This window comes from Ictidomys tridecemlineatus, chromosome 1 (assembly GCF_052094955.1).
Source record: "Ictidomys tridecemlineatus isolate mIctTri1 chromosome 1, mIctTri1.hap1, whole genome shotgun sequence".
NCBI classification, from domain to species: Eukaryota; Metazoa; Chordata; class Mammalia; order Rodentia; family Sciuridae; genus Ictidomys; species Ictidomys tridecemlineatus.
The window spans coordinates 65355427-65379539 of record NC_135477.1 but is presented as its reverse complement, the minus strand read 5'-3'; the positions used below and the strand labels follow the sequence as shown (position 1 = coordinate 65379539).

At 31.4% G+C, this 24113-nt stretch overlaps 1 protein-coding gene across 4 annotated transcripts in view; it reads right to left on the bottom strand.

Annotated features, from left to right (window-relative positions):
• The window catches only part of Pcdh15 (protocadherin related 15), a 1597439-nt gene that overhangs the window by 575913 nt on the left and 997413 nt on the right, over window positions 1-24113 (bottom strand). For all 4 annotated transcript variants that reach the window (XM_078041965.1, XM_078041960.1, XM_078041968.1 and 1 more), the window contains 2 exons: window positions 16830-16844; window positions 16249-16314 (listed from right to left, as the gene is read on the bottom strand). In XM_078041965.1, coding sequence (XP_077898091.1) covers window positions 16249-16314; window positions 16830-16844 — 81 coding nt within the window. The remainder of the gene's footprint in view (window positions 1-16248; window positions 16315-16829; window positions 16845-24113) is intronic.

The window sequence follows — 24113 nt, the reverse complement described above, 5'->3', positions numbered from 1 at the left end:
ATCTTCCAATGATGTAAGAGTTGCCCTCCATGTAGAGCAGTGGTATTATTATTTAACATGATCATTATTTTGTGATAGTTACAATTATTTATAAGAACATTTGGATTGCCACTTGGCAGGATTTTTCTGACACTCTTAACATATTGTAAACTGTCAGACATTTTACACCTTACAATGTCTATCACACTATTTAGTATGTCAAATGTAGAACTCATGGCTAAAATAAGCCCTTTTAAATAACCAATAACTTATCATTCATTAAATCTGAGACATTTGCATTGAAGAATTATATGCAAGCAACTCAGAAAGTTGAAAAAATACTTCAACATATTGATTATTCCCTGAATCCAAATAAAGAGTTTTAGAAATATACAGACCAGACTAAATATCATTTGTTTAATGAATTTCTATAAAGTCATCATACTGTTGGGTAATTGAAACAAACCTCACCTTATACATTTATCATATTTTCTCCCCTGATCGTCAGTGTTATCTCAACTTGATCATTTTTGAAAGGAGTTGTTCTTTGAAATATTAAATAGATATTAAAACATTTACAGGTTTCATGACAATTTATGTGCTTGGGTGATTTTTTAAAAAATTGAGCAATGTATCATAAAATATAAAGAATGCTTGACCTTACAACTAGCAAGTAATCTTTAACACAGAGTTTTAATACAGTAATAAATGACTATTCCTCTGCCCTAAAGATTAAAATTTGAATGCCATTACCTTTGGATCTACTAGATTAACAAAGTAGAAACACTCCTACAACACTTTTTTCAATTGACTAACAGCAAGTTGACAGTGAATCACCTACAAAAGCTGTACTAGAAAAGCAATTTTTGCATGTGAGCAAAGTGAATATAAGATATACAGCCAATTAGTACCTTATCAGTGTTCTGTAGCATTATTTTCAAAGAATAGAAGACAAAAGATGAAATAAAGAAGATATAGAAGTTTCTCTTTCATTCTAATACTTGTCTATAAATGCCTGGACATTGACAAAGAAATGACTATGTGGTCCTAAATTTAGTAGGCAGAATTTTTAAAGTTAAAACATGTTTTTTATTATCTGACCTAAAAAAAAGTAAAGCAAAACCATGGTTATTTTGGAATACACATAGGCTTTTTCTTAACAAGGATATAATTCTAATGTATGCCTTTAGGATTCCTTTAATAATTACATGACTAATAAACTATTGTCTTTCCTTATATACATATAAAAATATTGAGTTGTTTCTTATGAGATCATTTCAGTGTATTATTGGAAGCATTTGTTTTGCACATCACATGTATACTTTAATGATCTTATGTTTCAAATTTCAGTGTGCTTTTGAGGTAAGTCTCCTTGATTTCTCACTTAACAGGTTTCCATTTTAATAAGAACAAAAAAAACTTTTTTTTGTTCTTATTAATATATATTAGAATATATATAAGAATATATATATATATAAGAATATATATATATACATACATGTAGGATATATCTGCATATCATATGTATGTAATTTAATACCTCTATTTTTTCTTAATAAAACTTTATATAAAATCACTGCTTCATCAAAAGATACTTTGAAAGCTATGGTTCCTTCAGCTAGTCAGAATATGATAAGGTACATGGAATAGAAAATGAAAATCTTGCTATTATCTATTTTGTTCTTTTGGTTTCACAAAGTATATTACAAATTTACATGCATTTTACTCATATGAACCCTTTAATCAACATCTTAAAGTAGGTATATTATTGTTCCTATTTTACAGATGAGGACACAGAGGTACCAAGAAGTTAAATAGAGAAGATGTGAGGGGAGGGGGGGGGATAGTAGGGGATAGGAAAGGTAGCAGAATACAACAATAACTAATAGGGCATTATGTAAAATTGTGGATGTGTAACTGACGTGATTCTGCAATCTGCATTTGGGGTAAAATTGGGAGTTCATAACCCACTTCAATCTAATGTATGAAATATGATATGTCAAGAGCTTTGTAATGTTTTGAATAACCAATAAAATAAAGAAGTTAAATAGAAGAGCCAAGATTTAAAATGTAACAATATGCTTCTAGAGTCTGTTTTTTTAAGCACTAGGTTAATTATCTTACAGTACTAGTTTGGTAATAAATTGTCATTTTGACCTTCAAAAGTCACTTCCTCTCTCTGAATCTCATATTCTTTATATGACAACTAAGGAGTATTGTAACTTTTAGGACACTGATAATAAAAACATTCTGTCTAAATGAACAGTAGTCCTAGTAGTAAGAAAAGTGGTGATAATAATATTCTATAAGTGCCTACCGTGTACCAAGAGCAATTTGAACATTTTTCCTCTAATTCTCATAACAAATCTCTAAGACATTCATCATATTTCCCACTTTATAGCAGGGAAAATTAAAGACCAGAGCATTCAAGTATTTTTTCCAAGATCATGAAACTAAGAAGTAAACAATCTGGGGTTAAACTTTGACTATCTCTGATTCAAAGAAACTTGTTTTTACTGTGTTTGCTCACTTTTCTGCATGATTTTATGTAGTGTAGATCCTTTGTGATTATTAAAACTATGAAAGTGGTTGTGGTGCTCCATAAGAAATCTCTCAATAAATATTACAAAATCTAGTTCTGAGTGTCTGGAAATTCATTTCAAATGTAATATTTAATTAGGTTTGTTAAATATTCTGGTTTTCTAAGGATCACTCAGGTTTATGTGTATATTCCTGGCATAATTCAATTGGTAGATCTCCGTTTTGCTAAAAAATGTTCCTATGGGGGGCATTTATACCAGCATATTCAACATTGTTATTCCTAATAAGTACCTGGAAGATCCCTACAGGTAAATCACAACTTGTATTTTAGAAATTTGCAATCAGTTTTTACCATCCTCTTAAGAAAACTAATCTCATTTTGAGCCAGAGCTTCTATCTTGATTTTGGATCCTAGTGGAAGGAATATACTAGACCACATGCCATCAAATTCCTATGGAAACCACTTTGCCCATTATAAGCTAGGTATTGTCTCCCTACCAACCATAAAGTTAGGTGTATACATAAGGTCTTTATCAACAAATAGAAGTGATATAAATGAAATTTCATAACACTCAAGCAATTTCTTAGGGCAGAAATACGTTTCATGAGTTAGTGACTGATGACATTGAACTCTGTTCCTGCTATATTTCCTTTTCTGTTTCTATTGGCTTCTGTGGCCTCATGGGGAATTCCTTTTGAACAATTGACAGAGGAAGAAAAGAACTTCTTTCTTCTTCTTCTTTTTTTTTTTTTTTTTGAGATAATTCTGAGTGGTATTCTTGCACCACCTAGTAGTGGGCAAGTGTAACACAATAGATCCGTTACCCCCAGGAGAGTAGTGAAGGTGAAATCCTTGATGTCAACAGAACTTTGAGCAGTATATCTGGTTTATAAATTTTGCTGAAAGAAGAGACAGCCAAATTATATATCAATCCAGATATGTGGGGCATAGCAAATGGTTTGGCTGAACAGTACTTAAAATGAACAGAAGCATTTGTAATAAGGACCTCCAAAAAAGATGGTTGTGGTTAATTTTCTCCAATCAGATATGGAGTTTGAATATTTGTGTCTCCTACAGATGCTAACCTAATAATACAACCCATCTTGGAGATATTGGTCAATCTATTTCCTCATGCACTATTTTCTCAAATTGTAGGTGATCCCCTGGGGTCTTTTTAATACTCCTTTGTTCTGTGACTGATATTAAAGAAAGCTCCCAAATCTAACAGAAGTAGGACTCTTAATGCCCAGCTTCTCCAGAAATGAAGTCTTAGGTCACTCTATCAGGCAAGGTTCCTAATGTCCTTGTTGAAGATTAAAAATGGAATGAGTAGTGGAAGAAAGAAGCTATAAATCAGATATGACCATAAGCCTGGTTGCAGAAATAAGGATAGCAATAATAATGAGGAATTTTTTTTCTGGTATGGCTATGAATACATTTGTGAAAGATCAGTGTTTCACTTTTTGTATTTTCCTATCATCTGAGATGTGCTAATACTAGTTAATCTTATATCTCTGCAATTAAATTATGTTACCTTAAGAAGGTGCCTCAGAAAAGTAATATAATAAATGTCGCTAAAACAGGAATAAGTGACTTATGATAGTACATGTCCAATTAGGGGAGAGAGAGTGAATGATTTCATTTGTTAGAGAGACAGATATATTAGGAACAATCATGGTTTTGCAGCTGTGTTTTTTTTTTTTTGAACATAAAACTTAAATAAAATCAACATATTGATGTTTTGAGGGGTAGGAAGGAAAGTGGAAAACTTTTTTTTTTCTTTTTGTACTGGGGATTGAACCCAGGCTGAGTACTTTAGCTGAGAACATTAAACAGGTCATTATATTTTATATTTTTTAAAATTGAGGCAGGGTCCCATTAAGTTACTGTGGTTGGTATAGAAACTGAACTCCTTTTGCCTCAACCTCCTGAGTAACTAGAATTTCAGGCTTACATTACCTATGGAATATTTTTAAGAATTACTTTTGCTGTTAAAAATTATATGAAGTTAGTGAACCTAAATGTTTATGTACCATATCTTGATGCAACTTATGCTTCCTCTGGCTGATCTACTAATTTACCTATTGCCATAAGGTAGTTGACAATTTAAAGGTTAAAGGTGGTGACAAATGTGGATTCCAACTTTTATTTCTTTATCCACCTATCTGTCAATAGCCAATGAGATTGATTCCGTATCTAAGATATTGTGAAGTCATGCCACAATGAATATGACTATTCAGGTTTCACTTTGGTGTGCTGATTTATTTTCCTTTGGATATATACTCAGAAATGGTAGAGCTGAATCATAAAGTAAATCTATTTGTTAGAATTTAGAGAAAGCTTCATAATGTTCTCTTTAATGACTGTACTGATTTACATTTCTACCAATAACACAAATAGTTTCTTTTATCCACATCCTCATCAGAATTTTTTTATTTTTAGTTTTTAAAATATTCACATCTAACTGGGGTTATATGGTTTCCCATCATAGTTTTGACTTGCAATTACCTGACATCTATTGAAGTTGAACATTTTTTCATAAATTTGTGGGTCATTTGAATTTTTCTTTGAAGGATTATCTACTCTGATTATTTGTCTATTTTTAAAATTAGGTTACTTGGTTTTTTGTTATTAAATTTTTATGTTTTATATGTATTATGGGTATTAATCTTTTGTAAGATCAATAGTTAGCAAATATTTTCTCCCATTCCAGAAGTTGTCTCTTTACTCTGTTGAATGTTTCCTTTGCTGGGCAGAAGTACTATGGTATAAAATAAGCTCATTTGTAAATTTTTGTTTTTGCTTTCTGTGCTTCTGGAATCCTGCCCCGGAAAATCATTGCCTATACCAATTTTTGAAGTGTTTTCCTTGAGTAGTGTCACTTTTAGATCTTACATTTCTGTCTTCATTCAATTTTGAGTTGATATTTGTACAGGCTAAGAGATTGAGCTCAAGTTTTAATCTTTTCCATGAGGATATCTAGTTTTCCCAGCACCTTTTATTGAAGAGGCAGTCTCTTCTCCAATATATATTTTTCGTACATTTGTTATGAATCAGTTTGCTAAGTAATTTTAAACTTTGTTTATCTTTAATGTGGTACATATATTTCTGGCATCATGCATTTGTCTATGTGCATGTACATATAATATATTATTTGTAGGTTGTGTGTATACATACTATTCCTGTACATACCAGATATTTCTATTCTACAAAAATATAACAAATTTTATTTTATTTCATTTTATTGAAGAAAGGATTATCAAAAATCAGTTACTGTTTCTGAAGTTTTAAATTTAATTTTAAAAAAGAAATGTCAAATTGCAAAAGAATTTTTTCATTTATGAAATTAAAATTCACATGTTCAGTGTGTTTCAAACATTTTGCAGTTTCTTAAAGAGTTAGTCAATAAATACTCACTTATTCAGAATAGCTATACTTTTAAATTACTAACATAGGGAGAGTACATAGCAAATCACCAACAAAATTATCATCAGTTAACTTTTCATCATTTTCTAATTAAAAAACATTATGTTTTACCTAGTTATACTTTTTAAAAATGTCACGTATGGCAAACACATTAAATTGATCCCTTATGGGCTAATAAATCTAAGTGAAGTTTTTTTTAGATCATTACTTATTAAAAATCAAACATAACTTGTTATATAAGCAGACCATATTTTAGACACTTTAATAATTTATAAAATCACTATGTTGATAAGTTTCACCTTAAAAAATTTAACACCCCAAAGACAAATAAAATTATTATTTTGTGAATATAGCTGATTATTTAAATAATTAGATGTTCTATTTTATGAAACACTTTTCAATATGCATAAAGTAGGAAAGTATGGATCTGTGTATCTTTCACACTTTCAGATGGCAAGAAAATAATTGACTTTTAAAAATTTCTAAATTATATAGTCTTTAGATTTAGATAATATTTAATATAACTATATAAACATATATGCACACACATACATAATAGCATCTCTTTGTGTTTGATATTATCATAACTCTTTCCTATTATTGCAGATAAAAATCTGAAACAAACAAAATGTATCTGAGCATTGTAGATGTGGTCTTGCAAACAAAATCATTAAAAAGGGATACAATATATATATTTATATTTGCACAGTGAATTTTGATTAAGGGTTGATTATGTTGAAATTCTTAATAACACTTCAAACTAGCCTAAATAGGTTACGTGTCATTTAATTATAAAGATAGCTAGTGAGTGTGGAATTCATGTCAATGTTAATGATTCAGAAAAAAAAAACAAAAGTTTTAAAATGCTTTCTATGTACCAGGAATATTCTGTGATTATAAGTGGAAGCAGATTCAGATTTTGTTCTAATAGAAACTGTAATCTAATAAATATAAGTTCCCAATATTCTCCATTTAAGGTTAAAGGCAAGTACAGCTACTTGTTCTACTGTGTGCCTTCAATTCTGGCTTTCCTAGAGAGCATGGCTTTACATTTATATGCTAACTAAATTCTTTATGTTTCCAATATTAAAAAAGTGTTTCTCCTTGTTTGTCAACCATTGTTAAAATAAGTACAATTATATGCTTTATTCATATGAGATTCACAAAATACCCTTCTTTCTTATATACATTAGCTGGGCCCTCTCTAAAATCTGTGTCACCAAATGAAGAAAGCACATCCTCCTCTATCCTTTGTTTTAACTAATAGTTATTCATTTTAAAAATTAAAATTTAAGTCAAGACAGACATATCATGAAGGAGAATGCTAAATCCACATTACTATGTGAAATAGAACATAATACCTCATCACTGTTAATTTAAACAGCATGCTTTCATGAAACTAAACTCAAAGGATGATCTCTGAAGTCTGTTAAGTCACAAGAATGCTTGCACAGTTTCCATCCGTGTTTCATCTGCCAACTATAACAGAAATTTCTATACATAACAGCTTTTTCTAATCAGAGAAACATGTAAGGTTGACAGGTTAATTAGTCTTGTGTGAAAGATGATAATTATTTCTTATTTAATTTCAAATTTCTGGCCATTTAGTCTCTTCAAAATCAATCATAAATTTTAGTTAATTTTAAATAAAAAAAGAAATAAGCGAAAAATAACTATGGTTATTAAAGTTTGAATAAAAAAATGAAGGAGAATGATATTTGTAAGCTTAGTGGGCATATTGAAACAAGCTGAAATAAAAAATAAAATTGTTGCTTTTCTCCTGGGATGCATAATAGATTCAAAAAACAAACTCTATCAACAGACAAGAAACTATTCTCTGTGGAACATCATTTTAAAGAGATCAAAATTTAAATTTTAAAAAGGAATGTTTAAATAACACAAAGAAAACATTAACTTTCATATCTGTTACACATTACATGATGGAATTTCTAATAAAGGTATTAATTGATGATCAGTAGTACAAAATTAGAGAAAAAATTGCTTTTAACGGTGTTCTATGAAGCCTATGCACTGCAAAGAAAATTTAAACTTAATGTATGTAAGATTCAGGATAGATTTTGAGAATCTATTTAATTGTTTCATTGGTAACCTTTAGTCTGACTTTTGTCAATAAGGGTCTTCATATATCTAAAGAAATACTTTCAAGGGTAGTAAATGAACCCAGTAGTGATTATTGATAGGGTACTGTTTCTTAACTAATAATCCCTTCACCTTATATATCCTAAAATATTAAAATAAAACTAAGTCCATTAATCAACATTTTCCCCAAAACATGCTTCTATAAAAATGTTCATTTTATCAAGAAGAGTGAATGTGTCTAAGGATTCTTCTGAAGTGTGACATTATTAGTATTGAATCTTCCCTCTTTACTAATGATACTTCAAGAACAATATAACAACAAAAAGTGATTAATTTTGATGGCACCACACCATTTAATTTTCAGCATTCAGTATTAATTTATGATTGAAAATGATCATGTTCCCATTGACCTTTGGGATGACTGAAGTAATCCTCCATTATGTATTAAATGAGGCAGTGATACCACCACGCCAAATAAAATGACTTAATATATTTTATGACTTTTGTTTTTAGTGGATCATATTTTCACAAAGGAAAAAAATGTTATGAGATTATTTACAAATATACATACACCCATGGTTTTGTATCTGATTTTTGAATTACACAAAGACACAGAACAACAAATGGAAACAAGAATTATCCCTTGTAAACTATAGGTTGCTAGATAAATGCAACATCATCTGATTTGTTGGCAAATTCATAAATGTGTTCAAAGCATTTGTGGCTGATCTACTTCTATCAATGTTCATCTCCACTTCTTGACATATTGGTTAATTTTCATCTTTTCCAGCTGACTTTTTACTACTTCTTAACTTTACCAGTCTTATTCATCCTTGGAGCCTTTGAATTTGTTATTCCCGCCTATAATACAAATTTCATAGTTAAATATGTCCCTCATATCTTCAGTCTTTGTACAGGGATTTACTTAAATCTGATCTTTTCAAAGAAAAAAATTAACTAAAATAGCACCCACTGCCTCCCTACCTGTCCAATGCTCCCTGTTGTCTCCTGCTCTGCTTTACATTTTCTCTGTGGTTACTGATCTCAGTCTGGATGTGGGAGGTGATTTTGCCTATTTTCTTCGCTGAACCATCTCCAATAAAGCCTCACAGAACTCAGAGTTAGGAAATACCAGTAACTGTATCTTGAGGAAATGGCTAAATAAATGAATGTTTCAACAAATGAGTGAGCAATTGAAATAAAAACAATAGTTATTCTCTTGACATTTGGTAGAAGTTGTTCTATTATAATAGGGAAGAGAAAATTGCAAGCAAGTGGTCTGCTTCACTTACTTTCTATTGCAGTCACTTTCTTGTAAAGTTGAAGACAGAGAAACTTGGGGGTGGGTAATTTTAACAATATCTTTTGAATGGTAGCTATTCCTTTCTTATCCAAAACCATCTTGAGAAGTAACCTTTTCAACTGCACACTGATTTGAGAGTTCAAATCATTGTTCCAGTATATTTGTGAATTTTCCAAAGAAAATAATAAAAAAAGAAAAATGCCAAGAAGAGCAGCAAAAAGATTTTGAATGCTCTTGTGGTAGAAAGAGATATTTCCAAAATGTCTTGAGTTAAATAAGGAAAGTTTAGTGCTAAGAAGCCCAGCACTCAAGACTGAGGGGGAAAAAAAAAAGTACTCTAATAGCAAAATGCAGGATATGAAAAATAAAACCAAAGACTGATTCTAAAATAGTAAACAATAACTAAAAAACCTTGCTTCTGGTCACGAATAACATGTAATTTTGGTGGATTAAAATATACCATAAAAATAAAGTAACATATTAATGTATTTCTACATTCTATTTAATAAACCCATTCGCAGAGAGTACTGCCATGTTACAGTCTACAATTCCAAAAATTTTCCTTAAATATAATTAAGAGGTTCATTTTTATTTCTTCTAAGAAATAATTATGCACTATATGCTTAAACTGCACCATCTAATAGGAATCTAAAATAAATACTAGCTTTAATACATAATCCAAAGTTTTATGAAGTAGTTACAGATGAAATGATATGATGTACTTTTATATTCCTTATTCCAAATAGTATACTTAAATTTAATTGAATTACCTTAGCAGTTCCACTTAGGAATATTTGGCACTTAAACATCTGTTTTGAAAATTGAAGGTGTTTAAAAAAATAGAAGATGTTTTAAATCAACAAAGTGTTTCAAATCATTTTGGAATTTTTATTTTCTTCCTATGATTGCGAGAACCTTTACACTGTTGATTACTGCACTCGAAAGGTGAGGGTCATGACCAATTTCAGAGTTTCTGTTTCCTAATAAAGAACAAAGCTCGCAGACCAACTGCCTGAGCAATACCCATCAGTAATCTTGTAGCCAATATTTGATTGTGAGGGACAGAAGTAGTGATAGAACTGTATATGGCTAAGGAAAATTTTGAAAAGATAAGTCTTACGGGGCAGGGAAAGGTGCAATGTAAAGCTTCCAGAGAGTGTACTTGAGGAAGACCAGATGGAAACACAACACTTAGAATGTTTGTGTAAAGAGAAAACCCCCGTTCTAAAGCCTGAAGTTGACTTTCAGTGCTTTCTGCACCACCAAGTTCCTTGGTGATTTCCATCAGAGATTCACTCCTTACACAGCCTCCAAAAATCACATAATCTAAATATAAACATTGAGCTGGATGTGCAAAAGCTAAAAGGGAATTCTCCTCACTCCCTTCTCATAAAAATGCAACTCTGCGGATGCTCCTTTCTCCCTCTACAATAATCTCTGCCTTTTATTTATACTGTTCTAATTCACTTCTTCCATCTCTGTTGCCTGGATTATTTCCCCAAAACTGGTGACTGTGGGCTACCTGAGGCACACAGATATGTTTTCTTTAGCTTAAAAAAGAAAAGAAAAGAAAAGAAAAAATTACATTAGGATGACATATTTTTAAAATGAAGAATTTACTATTGTAGTGGGGAAAAAAACCTTAGAAAATTTGCCTTCCTACCATTTTAAAAGTGGATAGAAACTTCCTTCCTTACACAACAAAGTCCATTTTTTTTTTGCTTGCTATGACCCACGTTTCAGCTACTTATGTAACTAAAATCAATAATAGCTTTAGTCATTTGCCTTAAGGACCTGCTATTTAAAATCTGCATTTATAGAAAAATTGCCCATTATAATAGCATCATTTGGGATAAAGTTTATGTTTGTGTGACATGATTTAATTTTACAGAATCAAGCTTATTCCTTTTAAACATAGATTAAAATAAGTGTTTGAAATGAAAAGGAAAAAAATAAAATTAGAATCTTTTTCCTTAAATGTGATGTTTATTTTCTGAGAAACCAAGAATTCCTTGCCACATATTTCATCATATTTAATAACATTAGCATCCTGAAGTTTAAACAGTGATTGAGGTGTCACTAATTCTACAGTTAGTTTGCTGGTTAGTTTTCCCTAGTTTGCTGGTCTTTCTGACTTCTGTCTGCTTCGCATACTTCTGTTCCTTGTTTTATTGTCCTTCCCTTAGCTCCAGCTATCCCACCCCATACTTAGTGTTATTTAGTTAATGAGCAAGAAAAGGCATATGACATGATGAAAAGTCTATAAAATTTTACATAATTTGAGGAGATAAATATCAACCTATTTTCTTAATTCTTATAAAGTTTTCTGTTTATTTATTTCTGCTACACATTCAGAAGGTTTGTAGCTGCTGACATTTTAGGAAATGATCCATTGGCACAAATAAAAAAAGCAGAATGCATTATTGCAGATGTAGCTTCACCAAAAATGACCAGAGTCAAATTGTTTTCTATTAAAACAGTTATAAGAAGATTAAAATACTCAAGAAAATGGACATGAATACTTCTTCATGATTTATGAAAAACCCCTATTTCTTCATCACTGTGTACAGCTTTTACTGTCAATAACTCAGAATGACTTAATGAGTTGGAAAAGGAAATGCAGTAATGATAATAAATGAGTTTGAAATAATAACCTTGGTGTTATGCAACCTCTACAAGCAATTTAGCCAGAGGATAACTAATGTTTTATAAAAGTATTTAATTTTTCTGCAGTTAAAATTAAATTAGTATACTAAAAATTATATAACAAAAGGAAATATTTTTCCTATTTATCCAGAAAAATAGAACTACCATATTTTGCTAAAGGTCTTTGGCTTGATGTCAACATTTACAATTCCATGTAACCCCGTAAATATATTAGACTTGTTTTAATATCTTATAAGATGATGCAGTCATTGCTAATTAGCTGAAATCTTTATAGAACTACTTTTCTCATGAAAATCATTCAGTTTCATTAGTCAATAGTTTGTTATACAAAATTATATTTTCTTCTATTCATTTAAACTTGCCTTCTACTTTTGCTGTATTCTGGAGGTAATGATCTTTTGCTCAAAGATAATTCTGGGATTTGATAATGAATACTATCAAATAAAGTCTGTTTACCTTCACTATAATGCAATCATGCAAAACAGCAGTGAGACAAAAATACATACAAGAGAAACTGCTTAAAAACAGAACTATCCCTTACAAGGACATTTGCACTTCAACCCTTTTTTTCTCAGCAAAAAGTTTATGCATCTTTAAAAGCTTGATTTCTATAATCAGTATACTATTCTTATTTTATTTAAATGTGGAAATTATATAGCAAAACTGACATTATGTACCTTTTTGAAATAACCAAAGTAACTATCACAGAACTAAGAGAGAAACAGAGAAGGGATGATAATGGAAGTCAGAAATGTCTCATACAAGTATCTTCATTGTCACACATTGAAAGAAAGAAGAACAAAGGCGAGGTCCAGGTAAGGATTTTAATATTTAGTAATATCTTTCCAAAACCTACTGAAGCATCTTTTAATCCCCTATGAATTCCTAGACTTACAACTTCTTGGTAACATTTTGCTTTCCTCAACACTGTCGCCCAGGCTGCCTGCTCTCTGAATCTTGGTTTCTCAGTTCCTTTTCTTCTTAATATTATGCTGTTTCTCATTGGGGTTTTAGTTGTGTCGTATCTCTGACTTTTGAGCTGTGAATAAAGAATCCATACTTCTTTCACTATGCTTTTCTTCCAAAAATTTCTGGTAGTTTTAATCTTTCTGGAGAACTTAGGAGAAGAATAAAGATGAACCCATCAAAAATGGAGGCTTATAAATACCTAGTGCCAAAAACTATTTTTCCTATATACACTTTACTTAATATTTGGGAATTTTTACAAAGACTTGTTTTATTATTCTGTTCATAAGTCCAAAGCCTCTTGTACGAGATGCATGTGAAATTTCCACTGCATCTTTGGATGTGCACATGGCAAGGTTTGTCTAACTTCTTGTTAATCTAATGGTCTTAAAATTGACAACCACAAAATAGAGAAAAATACCAACAAAACATTTTAAAAATTTTATCTAGGCCTACTGATTTTGACAATGGAAGGAAAAGATCCTATAGGGCAACACCTAAATTTTCCCTAACAACATAATTGTTTCAAATAGATGAACAACCTTCATGCCCAGGTCCCTTCTCTTCTAACCACATACTTAGGCAAGAGAAACTCCAGGAACAGAGTGACTGGATACATTTAGTGTTCCTTAATAGGACTTCCTCCATCTTTCTCAGGCAAGTGTGTCTTTGAAGCTATAAATCAATCATACTCCAACTGTGGAATATGTGTCCTAACGGTTAATCATAACTTCATTAGTCAGCTGTGACACCCTTTCCTTTGGAGATGTTGCTTCAAAATTATAGAGACACCTCAGTATCATCTTTTATTTCCCAAATGTACATAAAATGACACAGGCTGTTTAGCATTAGACAGCAATAAAGTTAGCCAATGACAAGTTGATTCACAATGAATTTACCAGTTTTGCTTAATATAGCATTTTCTATATACCATTTTTTTTTTGTATCAGGGATTGAACTCAGGAGTACTCAATCACTGAGCCACAACCCCAGCCCTATTTTGTATTTTATTTAGAGACACGGTCTCCCTGAGTTGCTTAGTACCCTCGCAGTTGCTAGAGTTGGCTTTGAACTCACAATTGTCCTGTCTCAGCCTCCAGAGCTGCTGGGGGATTATAGGTGTATGCCACTGCGCCTAGCTGACTTTCTTTTAAGAAGCCCCAGATCCTTAAAAATGAGAGTTCATCTTACTGGCAAAATAGGATACACAAGTATTTTATTCTTACCAATTAAAAGATGCAGGAAAGGAGAAAATTAAGAAAGTTTAAGAGCACAGTTTTAAATAATCTTATTATTGAGAAGTTTTTTGGATTGCCTAAAGAAAAAAATATGAAAACTTTTTCATGAATTGTTTCCTTAGACTTTTAAGACAAGAATGATTACACACTACATTGAATTTTCTGGCAGGAGTTTGACCATATTTATTTTTAAAAACAATGCAAAAGAAAAAAGCAAAACATTTATTCTGTAGGTCGATATTTATATTACTTGTGATAGCACTCCAACAACTTTGGCAGCATTCTGAGTAGTTGGCAGTTTCTACAAATATGCCAAGTAAGGAGCACAACATTACTACGCTGTATCATGTCACATTTTTCCAAAACACAAATATTGAACTTTCGCCACATGTTCTTGCACAGAACTGCTATGGCAACATCTTTGTAGAATTCTCAAGCTCCTTTGAAAAGTAGTAATATAATCAGTGCAGAAGAAGGTAAAACATCATCATTACTGTGGCTATAATTACCTGGTTGGCAAAATTCTGTACAGAATCACATATTAAAACAAAATTTATGTAGTAAAATAAATGTCTTATTTCAGCTCAGCTTTTATGTTTGCGGGAATTAGTTAATCTATTAAAAATGTACATAGATCATTTGTCATATTTATAGGCTTTTTATTCTTTGGTTGCAAATTTAAACTTTCATTGTAGAACATTTAGAAAATATAGGTTACTTCGGAATAAAAGTAGGTAATCATAAATAAATGTAATTAAACATGTGAGAAAGAATATTTTCCAACCATAGTATTTTCTTATATTTTGGGCAAATGCTTTTAGAATTCATTTCCAACTTACTTAAATGAGTTATGATAACTATAAGTGCATATGCTTTCATTATCAATATGGTTTTTTAAAAATAGTCAGAATATTGTCTTTATGTGATTGTTTAATACAAGAAAAATTTAGGGTAGATACATAAATTCACTTAAATGGAAGATAGAAATACTGAAGACATTTTGAATGATTACAAAGAATGTTCAAAAACCTAAAATTGTACCAATTTTTCAAATAAGTAAAATAAATCTGTGATAAAGTGAACTATTGAAGGTATTATATGTATATATTATAAAATTTTTCTAAGTGTGTATAGGCTAAGTTACAGAAAAATCTCACTTTCTAATAAACCACTTTAATTTAATTTCCTTTTAAAAATGTTAATCTGGAAGAACACTTTTTAAAGTAGAGAAGAAGTAGAAGTCAAACAAACCCAATGGAAAGTCTACCACAGAATCAGCAGACAAAATGAGCAGACATCATTCACACAGAGAATAGTTTGAAATAGCAGAGCCCCACAAATATCCATTTTACTTCTACCTAATAAAGGAGACAACTTTATTCATACATTACAGTTCAAAGATGCAATGAGAATGCTACAGAACAAAATCTTGAATATTTATTTTTATTTTCATAAGAAAAATTATCCTTGAAGCTTTAGATATGTTCAATCTTAGTTGTTAATTACTATAGACTACACATGAAAATTGGGACTTTCTCAGGTTTCAACTTTTGTCATGTTCACTCCTTCAAGCAAGTTCAAGTCACCCCTTCACTGATTATATCACTATGTCTAATTAGGTTTGAATCTTAGTCTTCAACAGATTTCAGACAATTTAAGCTTGCAGTATAAGCCTTACCTGTGGATCACTTTTAAGGAATATATTGTGTTTCAGTTAGAGAAGTATATGCATGATTGTCAACTCTACATATTGACAAAGAAATATCCCAGCCCATAGGTATGTGCATTCTTGTGCTGACTCAGAATCACCTCCTCTCAATCAGAACTGAACACTTGAGTTCACTGAAAGAAGCTCTCAAATAAAGCACTTTCAGAAATGGCATAATTTAAATGCATACTATAGACAAATTAGAAGGGAATTATTTATAAATTTGGATTTGGATTTAACATCTCATAGGATATCAAATCAGGAGTTTAATTTTGATAAACCCTTCTTAGATAAGACAATGATAAAACAACTCACTCACCATTCCGACTCTCTTCATCAATAGCAACTATGGTGGCTGGTGGTCCTCCCCTAGCTAGTTTGCAATCTAAAGAGAGAGAATGATCAAAGGTAAGAATAACAACTCTAGGAGAACTCACTCCAAGATCAAATACATTGAGATATACATTGATGCTTACAAAGACAAATCATACAATCAAATTAACATGTATCATTATTTAAAATATTTTATTATTTAAAAAATATTTCCTAAGAACCACAGATTCCTTACCACATCACGACATAGTCACTTTGTACACCAAAAAACTATTCAAATCTTACTGAGAAAACACCAGCAGAGATCACTGGAGAGAAGAAGTCCTTCAGGACAGAGATAATGAGATGATAATTTAACCCAAAGAAATAACATAAAGGAATGATTAACAAGGATAAATGGTAATTAAAGCTTCACAACAGAAACAAACATAATTGGACTTTAATTGTGATAAAGGGTCTAATTAAAGAGAGTGAATAGAATTTTAATAATGTTCTAAAAAGAATAAAACAAAGACAGACAAGCAATGCTCATGAGGTTGTTTGGGGTTTTTATTTTTGTCATCTTACCCTCATATTGCCAGTCTGCAGTCAAAAGTATAGAGTCATCAATGGAAGCAGATCAGAAAAATGGAAGAAAGAAAGGAAGAAAGAATATATGTATATATTTAGCAAGAGATTCACGATATAAAAACCACTATATAATAACAGATACATTGCCTAATGATTCATGGAAATGGAAGATATAAAATCTATCAGGTGTTATAATTCTAATAATATTAACACATTAATGTGATAATATACATAATTAGCATTGTAGAAACTATTATAGACAATAAAATATCATAAAACATTGTAATTTTTTACAAAAATACAAATTACTTGTGCACAGTCTATTACTTGCAATGTTGAAAAAACTTTCTGTGAATTGCATATCAATCAGTAGTGGTAACTAATTCATAATTTCAAACACTGCTAATACCTTGCTGGGTATCACATGGTATGAACATAAAAATAGTATCATGTGCTATAATATAGATGGCAGTTACAATGTGAAAGATACCTGAAAGATGTCAAATGTACATATCTGAGACAAAAAACATTCTTTTAGGAGATACAAAGTCAGGGTGATAGAGCTGTGTCATATATATTTGACATACTGACATATGTATGTGTAAGTATTTGACATACTCCTGTACAAATATCAGATTAACTTTGCATAAAGACTTCCAACTTTATGTTTTTGAAATATGATTTCGAGATTTATTTACTAATTTTTTTCCATTTTTATGAATATGTGTATGAAATAACAAGGTCTTTAGCAAGCACTGTTCTGCATTGTAAGGTGTGAATTCTCTCACATGAATCAAAGAAGCTGAGAGGTGTATGATTTTGCTCTTGTCATCCTTGTCAGTGTTCTGGGAGTTTGAAGTCACAGTGCTTTTAGACCTATGATAACCCATGCTCATCCCACTTCCTCCTGTCTTCCTCAGGTGTCCTAACATTCAGCTCCTCATGTTTGTCACCTGTACTCTTGCAAGGTTTTTATCACTACTCTCCCAGAAGCTTTATTCTCATCCCAAATCAAAGCTAAATTATGACACAAAACATCTTATATGCTTCCTTTGGAATAAGGAGAACACTTCTTTGAACAATATAAGAAAATATCCATCAAGGGTTCATAGGATGAAAGCTTGGTCCTTGGTGTGGCAATGTTGGGAGGCAGTACAACTGTTAAAAGGTGGAGCCTAGAGGGAGGTTTTGGGTCACAGGGGGTGTTTCCCTCAGAAGGGATTAATGTGGTTCTCTTGGGACCCTGGTTCATTCCCATAAAATAAAATTAATATAAAAGATCAAAGTCTAGTCCTAAAACCCCTAAATCTCTCTGGTGTTGTATGCAACAGTGTATCTCTCTCTCTCTCTCTCTCTCTCTCTCTCTCTCTCTCTCTCTCTCTCTCTCTCTCTCTCTCACACACACACACCACACACACACACACACACACACACACACACAAATCCGTCATGCAAATGTTATCTGTTACCAGGAGGCCCTTATTTGAGCCAAATAGATGCAGTTATCCAATCTTGAGTTTAAGCCTTAATCTGTGAGTTACAAAAACCTCTTTATTTGATTCATTTCCAATTTCAATAATTTTGTTATAGCAACATAAAAAGACATATACAAGCCCAAACATCTTTTACTTAGAATTAAACAGCTTGCCTTTCTATCACTCTAGTTTCATCATATCTTTTAATTATAGGAACATTTTGTTACTTAGTTTTGTTTTTGCCTGTATTTTGCCTGTATCTCTGCTTAACAGATGTTTCCTTCCCTTTAGAATTACAAATTTCACCTATTCCATATCTCTGACTCATAATTATCTTTTATTCCCATGTTCTCATAAGTTATATTTGTTTCATTTTCCTTCCTTTATATATTCAAAATTTAATCAAACTTATCAGTTAATTGCTATGTACTAGTATATAGATTATTACCATATATTGCATGGAAATTAAAAGAAAAAAGTAATCAAGAGCGCTTTTCTTCAAGGATTTTAGGTGGGAGTGGTAGAGACCAGAAGAAACACATAAACACCCACACGGGTATGTAAATGTTGTATATGTGAAGTCAGTTCTTTAATAAATTTTCTAATAACATATGACTGAAAAAATAGATAATGAATGTAGAGAGAAGGAATAGGAGAGCAAGAAGGTGGAAGCAATTTGTGAAGGATATAAAAGATAATACCCGATCAGTTCTAAAAGAAGATATTCAACTACCAACTCTCTCATCTATTGCATGGTGGACAATAGGTATTTTTCAAGATCATTCCCCCATATATACATAGTCCCTGCCTTAGTTAAGGTCATTATAGCTACAGAGAGTAGAAAAGAATATATTTTAGTAGATATCAGTAGAGGAATAGATATTTAAACAAAAAACAATACTTTATATGTAGGTAGCCTGAAGGGGAAAGGGAAAAACTGGTGAGCTGAGTGGAATATTTACAAGTTTTTCACCAATTTATAACTATTATCTTTAAGGGTAAACTTTCTTTATATGGATAAGCAAAATGATACTGTGCAAATCCCAGCTCTGCCTAACTCTCCCACTCTTTCCATTCTCATAGTTCACTCTCCATCTTACCAACACAAATTAATATTTTACATCTGCCAAAGTATATTTTTCTCCTCATTTTTCCCTAGATAATTTTACTCCTCTCTCAAGAAACAGTCAAGGCATCACTACTAGTAGAAAACTTTCTATGCTGCTATTCTGAATAAAATGCTTCTTCTCCATATTCCTGAAGTACATGTTGTTTTTCACCAGATAAATTACAACAGTCTCTCTCACATAGGTTCATTAAAACCAATTACGTGTCATATACATCCAGTAACTCTAAAAATCTGATAAGGGTTCATCCTGAAAGAATATTTGCTGAATTTTTCTGAACTGTGGTCTGCCCTGCCCATTGAACCTCTTTCAATGAGAGCAGTCCATAAGTCTCTATCTTCATTTTCTCTTGCTAGCAGAAACTCCCCAGAAGTAAGACTCTACTATATTTCCTCAAAGTCAGATCCTTTTAGATAACTCCCACTAAGTTTGATTCCTGCAATTTCCAGATGCCCCCAGTAAGATGTTATCATGTATAGAAGGTCAACACATACTTTAGATTTTGCTGGCTTCCGGATCAGTGTGTGTATATGTATATGTGTGTGTGTGTGTGTGTGTGTGTGTGTGTGTGTGTGTGTGTATATGTATGTATGTATATGTATCTATACAGATATGTATACATCTTCATATATAAATAGATAGAAATATATTAAAATAAATATATAAATATACAAAATATCAATATATAATATATATTGATGTATAAAAATACATATAATATATAAGCATATATTTATACATATATTAATGTACATATATTTACCTTTTTTAGACTCACAACACTAATGAAGAGAGATTGATTAGGCACATGAACCTAATCTGTTAATAAGCTTATTCATAACAGCCAAAGTGTTTGTTTTTAAATGTTGCATTAATGAAAGAATAATTAGTTAGTTTTGATATGTACCAAACATTTTAATAACAATAAGCATATTGAGAATTATCTTGAACAGAAAATAATTTTGGATGGAATAGCTAAAATGTATCATAAATGTAAAACATCATAATCAAGATCAGAGTGAGGACTAGAAAGCAATTTGGAGGACGGAATCCTGTTCTTTCTGGTCTATGAATAATCTGTCTGCCTCAGGGAGACAGTTTAGCTGCTGACCCTGTATCTTGGAAATGGTCTTTTGTAATCTATTTAATTTCACCCTTGACTGTTCTGGTTAAGTCACAAAATCATTGTTTTTCATGCCTAAAATTTCTAACCTCTTAGGCCTCTATCTGTTTCTAATATCCAATTTGTCAAGAAGCCTAGGATATGACTAGTAATACCTGAATGCTCAGTGTGACTGATTTATGCAAATGTGTCATCAAGCTAAAAATAACCTATATATTTTAAAAAAATCTTACACAACAGGATGGATTTAAAACCCAAAAAGTTATACTAAGAACATATGTAAAGACTGGTTTTAAAGATACCAAACCTATGATATTCTATCCTTATTGTAGACTGAAGCCTAAGACCATTGTAGTGTAGATTAGATAAAAACAATAATCCACAACTGTCAAATGTTCTTCTTACCAAAAGAGGGTGCATTCAGGAATTATAATCCTAATCTCAAAACTGCATTTTTTGATCAAGCAATGTTTTTGCAAAAAACTTCAGCACTTCTCACTCCAAGGAAATAGAAAGTTACCTTTGACCCTGACCATTTCCTATTTTTTTCTATATCACATTCGTGACTAAGTCTTGAATTTAATTCCTGAAGAAAAACTGCTCATGGATACTACCGCCTTCAATCTCCAGTAGCACCAATATCACCTAATCTCTTAGATCACCTACTAGGTTTTCCTAACTAATTGTCTTAAAAGAAATCTTGTCCCAATGTTTTGTTTTAAGTTTCTATATAACCAGAGTGATTTTTGACAAGTACATGCTTGCTTACTTTTTAATTATTTACCATCTCTTTTAGGTTAAAAAATAAAATATTTTATGGCCCACCACCCACTGCATAATATAATTTTAGAACAAAAGTTAAAAATATTCCATGTGGTATACAGGGTTCTCTCCTTCCTTTACCATCTCACCTACTTCCATGCTCCATTTTGCTTCCACCATTTCCAACAGATACTTCTGTACTTTCATTACTTTATTTTTCATCCTGAATCATCTCAAGATTCTCCAATATTGCATTTATTTCTCATTCCTAATCTTTAAGACAAATCTGTCTTTCACTTACCTATACTAGTCCCCAGACTAGGTAAGTTTCCCTAATATGTACTCTCTGCCCCATGGAACCAATTTAAGATTATCTGATTTCTAAAGACAGAAAACTCAGTATCAACCCAGACTTTGTTTCTCCTTCTCATGCCTATGTCCTTTCAGTGCATTTCATGACACATAATTGATTACTAGCAACTATTTGTTAAATCAAGAGTGAATGAAGCCTGCCACAACGACACGTGCCTGAAATCCCAGAGATTTGGGAGGCTGAGACAGGAGGATCCTGAGTTCAAAGCCAGCCTCAACAACAGCAAGGTGCTAAGCAACTCAGTGAGACTGTCTCTAAATAAAATACAAATAGGGCTGGGGATAAGGCTCTGTGATTGAGTGCCCCTGAGTTAAATACCCAGTAGCCCCCCCACCAAAAAAATGAGCGTCTTCAATCAAATTTATAGTGATAAAAATACTTCTCAAATTTATAATGATCAAAATTTTGACATACTCTATAACCTAATTTTCCATTGTTTTTATTTTTTATTATTTAAAATGTCCTCAAGTAGAAATAATGGGGGAAAAATGGGAAACAATTTGCTGTGTAAAAGTAGAACCATGAGTGCTTTGTTAGCAAACAGAAAAGTCTTCCTTTAAATTAAAGAAAAGTATGGCAAATTCTTCAGAAAGTGGAATGATTTGGAACTTGTTATGACAGATGATAAAGAACTCACAATAATAGAAAAGTAATGAGAAGAGAAAGAGGGAGAAAATGTTCACTTCCTCCAATTTTCTATAGTTTATATTGAAATTCACACTCTGGTGAGCCTATGGCATGAGCTGAAAAAATGCTATAGAGAAAATTTGCTTAAATATCCTAAAAATAGCACAATGTATTATAAATGATAGCATATTCCATTAAATTGTAACTAAAATAAATAAAACTCAATGTCCTCACATACTAAAGATTGTTTGATATTAGTGGCCAAAAAACTCTTTGTCTCCTTGTAATTTCTATTCATCTGTTTTCTTACCAGCTGCCTATAGTTGAAAATGGATTGTTTCAGCACCTAGAAAATTACTTGATTTAGAATTATTCTATAGTTGTCAAATTAAGGAATTTCCTCCTCTGTGGCAAATGAATAAAACAAATAACTCATCAAATCCTGGGTCTTTGCATAGCTGTTTCATAAAGGAATTGATTCCTAAGTGTAGTGTAGTGGTTAAGAACTAGTGATTTGAAATTTGGAAGTATAAGTTCAAATTCTAAAATTGGCTTTTAATAGTTTTATAATATTGGACAAATTACTAACATATTGTACTCCATTTGTATAAGTGAGAATGATAGTAAGCAAAACTATCCCATTTATGCTTTTCATTTTAAAAACAGTGACATATATTTTTGAATATCTCAGCAGCAGTTTCTTATACTTACATTAAAAAAGTCATATTTTTATTAGCTCATCAATTTAAGCTTAGAATAGTTCGCATTTTTATGTTCATTTAATGTACTAGAATAGTAACTTAATACATGTAATTTTATGGCCTCAGATCCTTCAGAATATGTAGAGATAACCAAAAAATGCAAAATATCTTTTTTCTTATGTCATCAGAGCAATGTGCATGACTGAACTAAATAAATAACTTTTAAAATAATCTAATATAAAATAGATGGCTTCTCCCTTCTAAAAGCTTATAACACTGTAGTTTTAGAATATCCCCAAAGGGTCATGTGTGGAAGGCTTGGTCCCCAGCTAATGGCACTACTGGAAATTGGTGGGATCTTTACAAGGTGAGGCCTGTTAGTTGGAGAAAGCAGGTCTTTGTGGCTTTTGAGCATTTACTATGTTCCCAGTCCCCTGCTCTTTTAAAATCTCTCTTTGGTTCCTGACTACCATGAGGTGAACAGCTTTTCTCCTACATGTTTCCACCATGAGTTTCTGTCTTCCCACAGCCTTTAGGATAGAGCAAACCAATCACAGACTGAAATCATGAACTGAATTAAATCTGTCATCCTTTGAATTATTTTCCTCTGGTATTTTGTCATAGGGATTAAAAAAAAACAAAACTGACTAACTGTTCTTCATAAGATCTTGTTCTCGATTATTCTAAAATCTCCCTAAATGCGTTTTTGTGTTTTTTTTTAACATTAACCAACTTTTCTTCATGTTACATAATAAAAAAAAAGGCAGTAAGAAAGGGCTATATTTTTGTATTCATGAGAAAAACAAAATTATTCAAGAAACACTTTATGTAAGCAGTTAAAGAGTTTATATCTACATTGTTTCTGAAAACTAATTTGTTATTTTATTTTCTAATTATTCTTAATGAGAGGCTCAGAGAAAATTCTCAATCTTGATTTTTTACTAGGACACTCAATAAGGTCAAAAGATAAAAGCTGCAGCATCAACATCACTATTCAAAATTACATTCTTCAAACAGAGGTATTCTTAAGAAGTCTTTGTTTACAGGCTACATTGTCTACTTAAATAGAATTATTTTCCACAAGTCAATTATG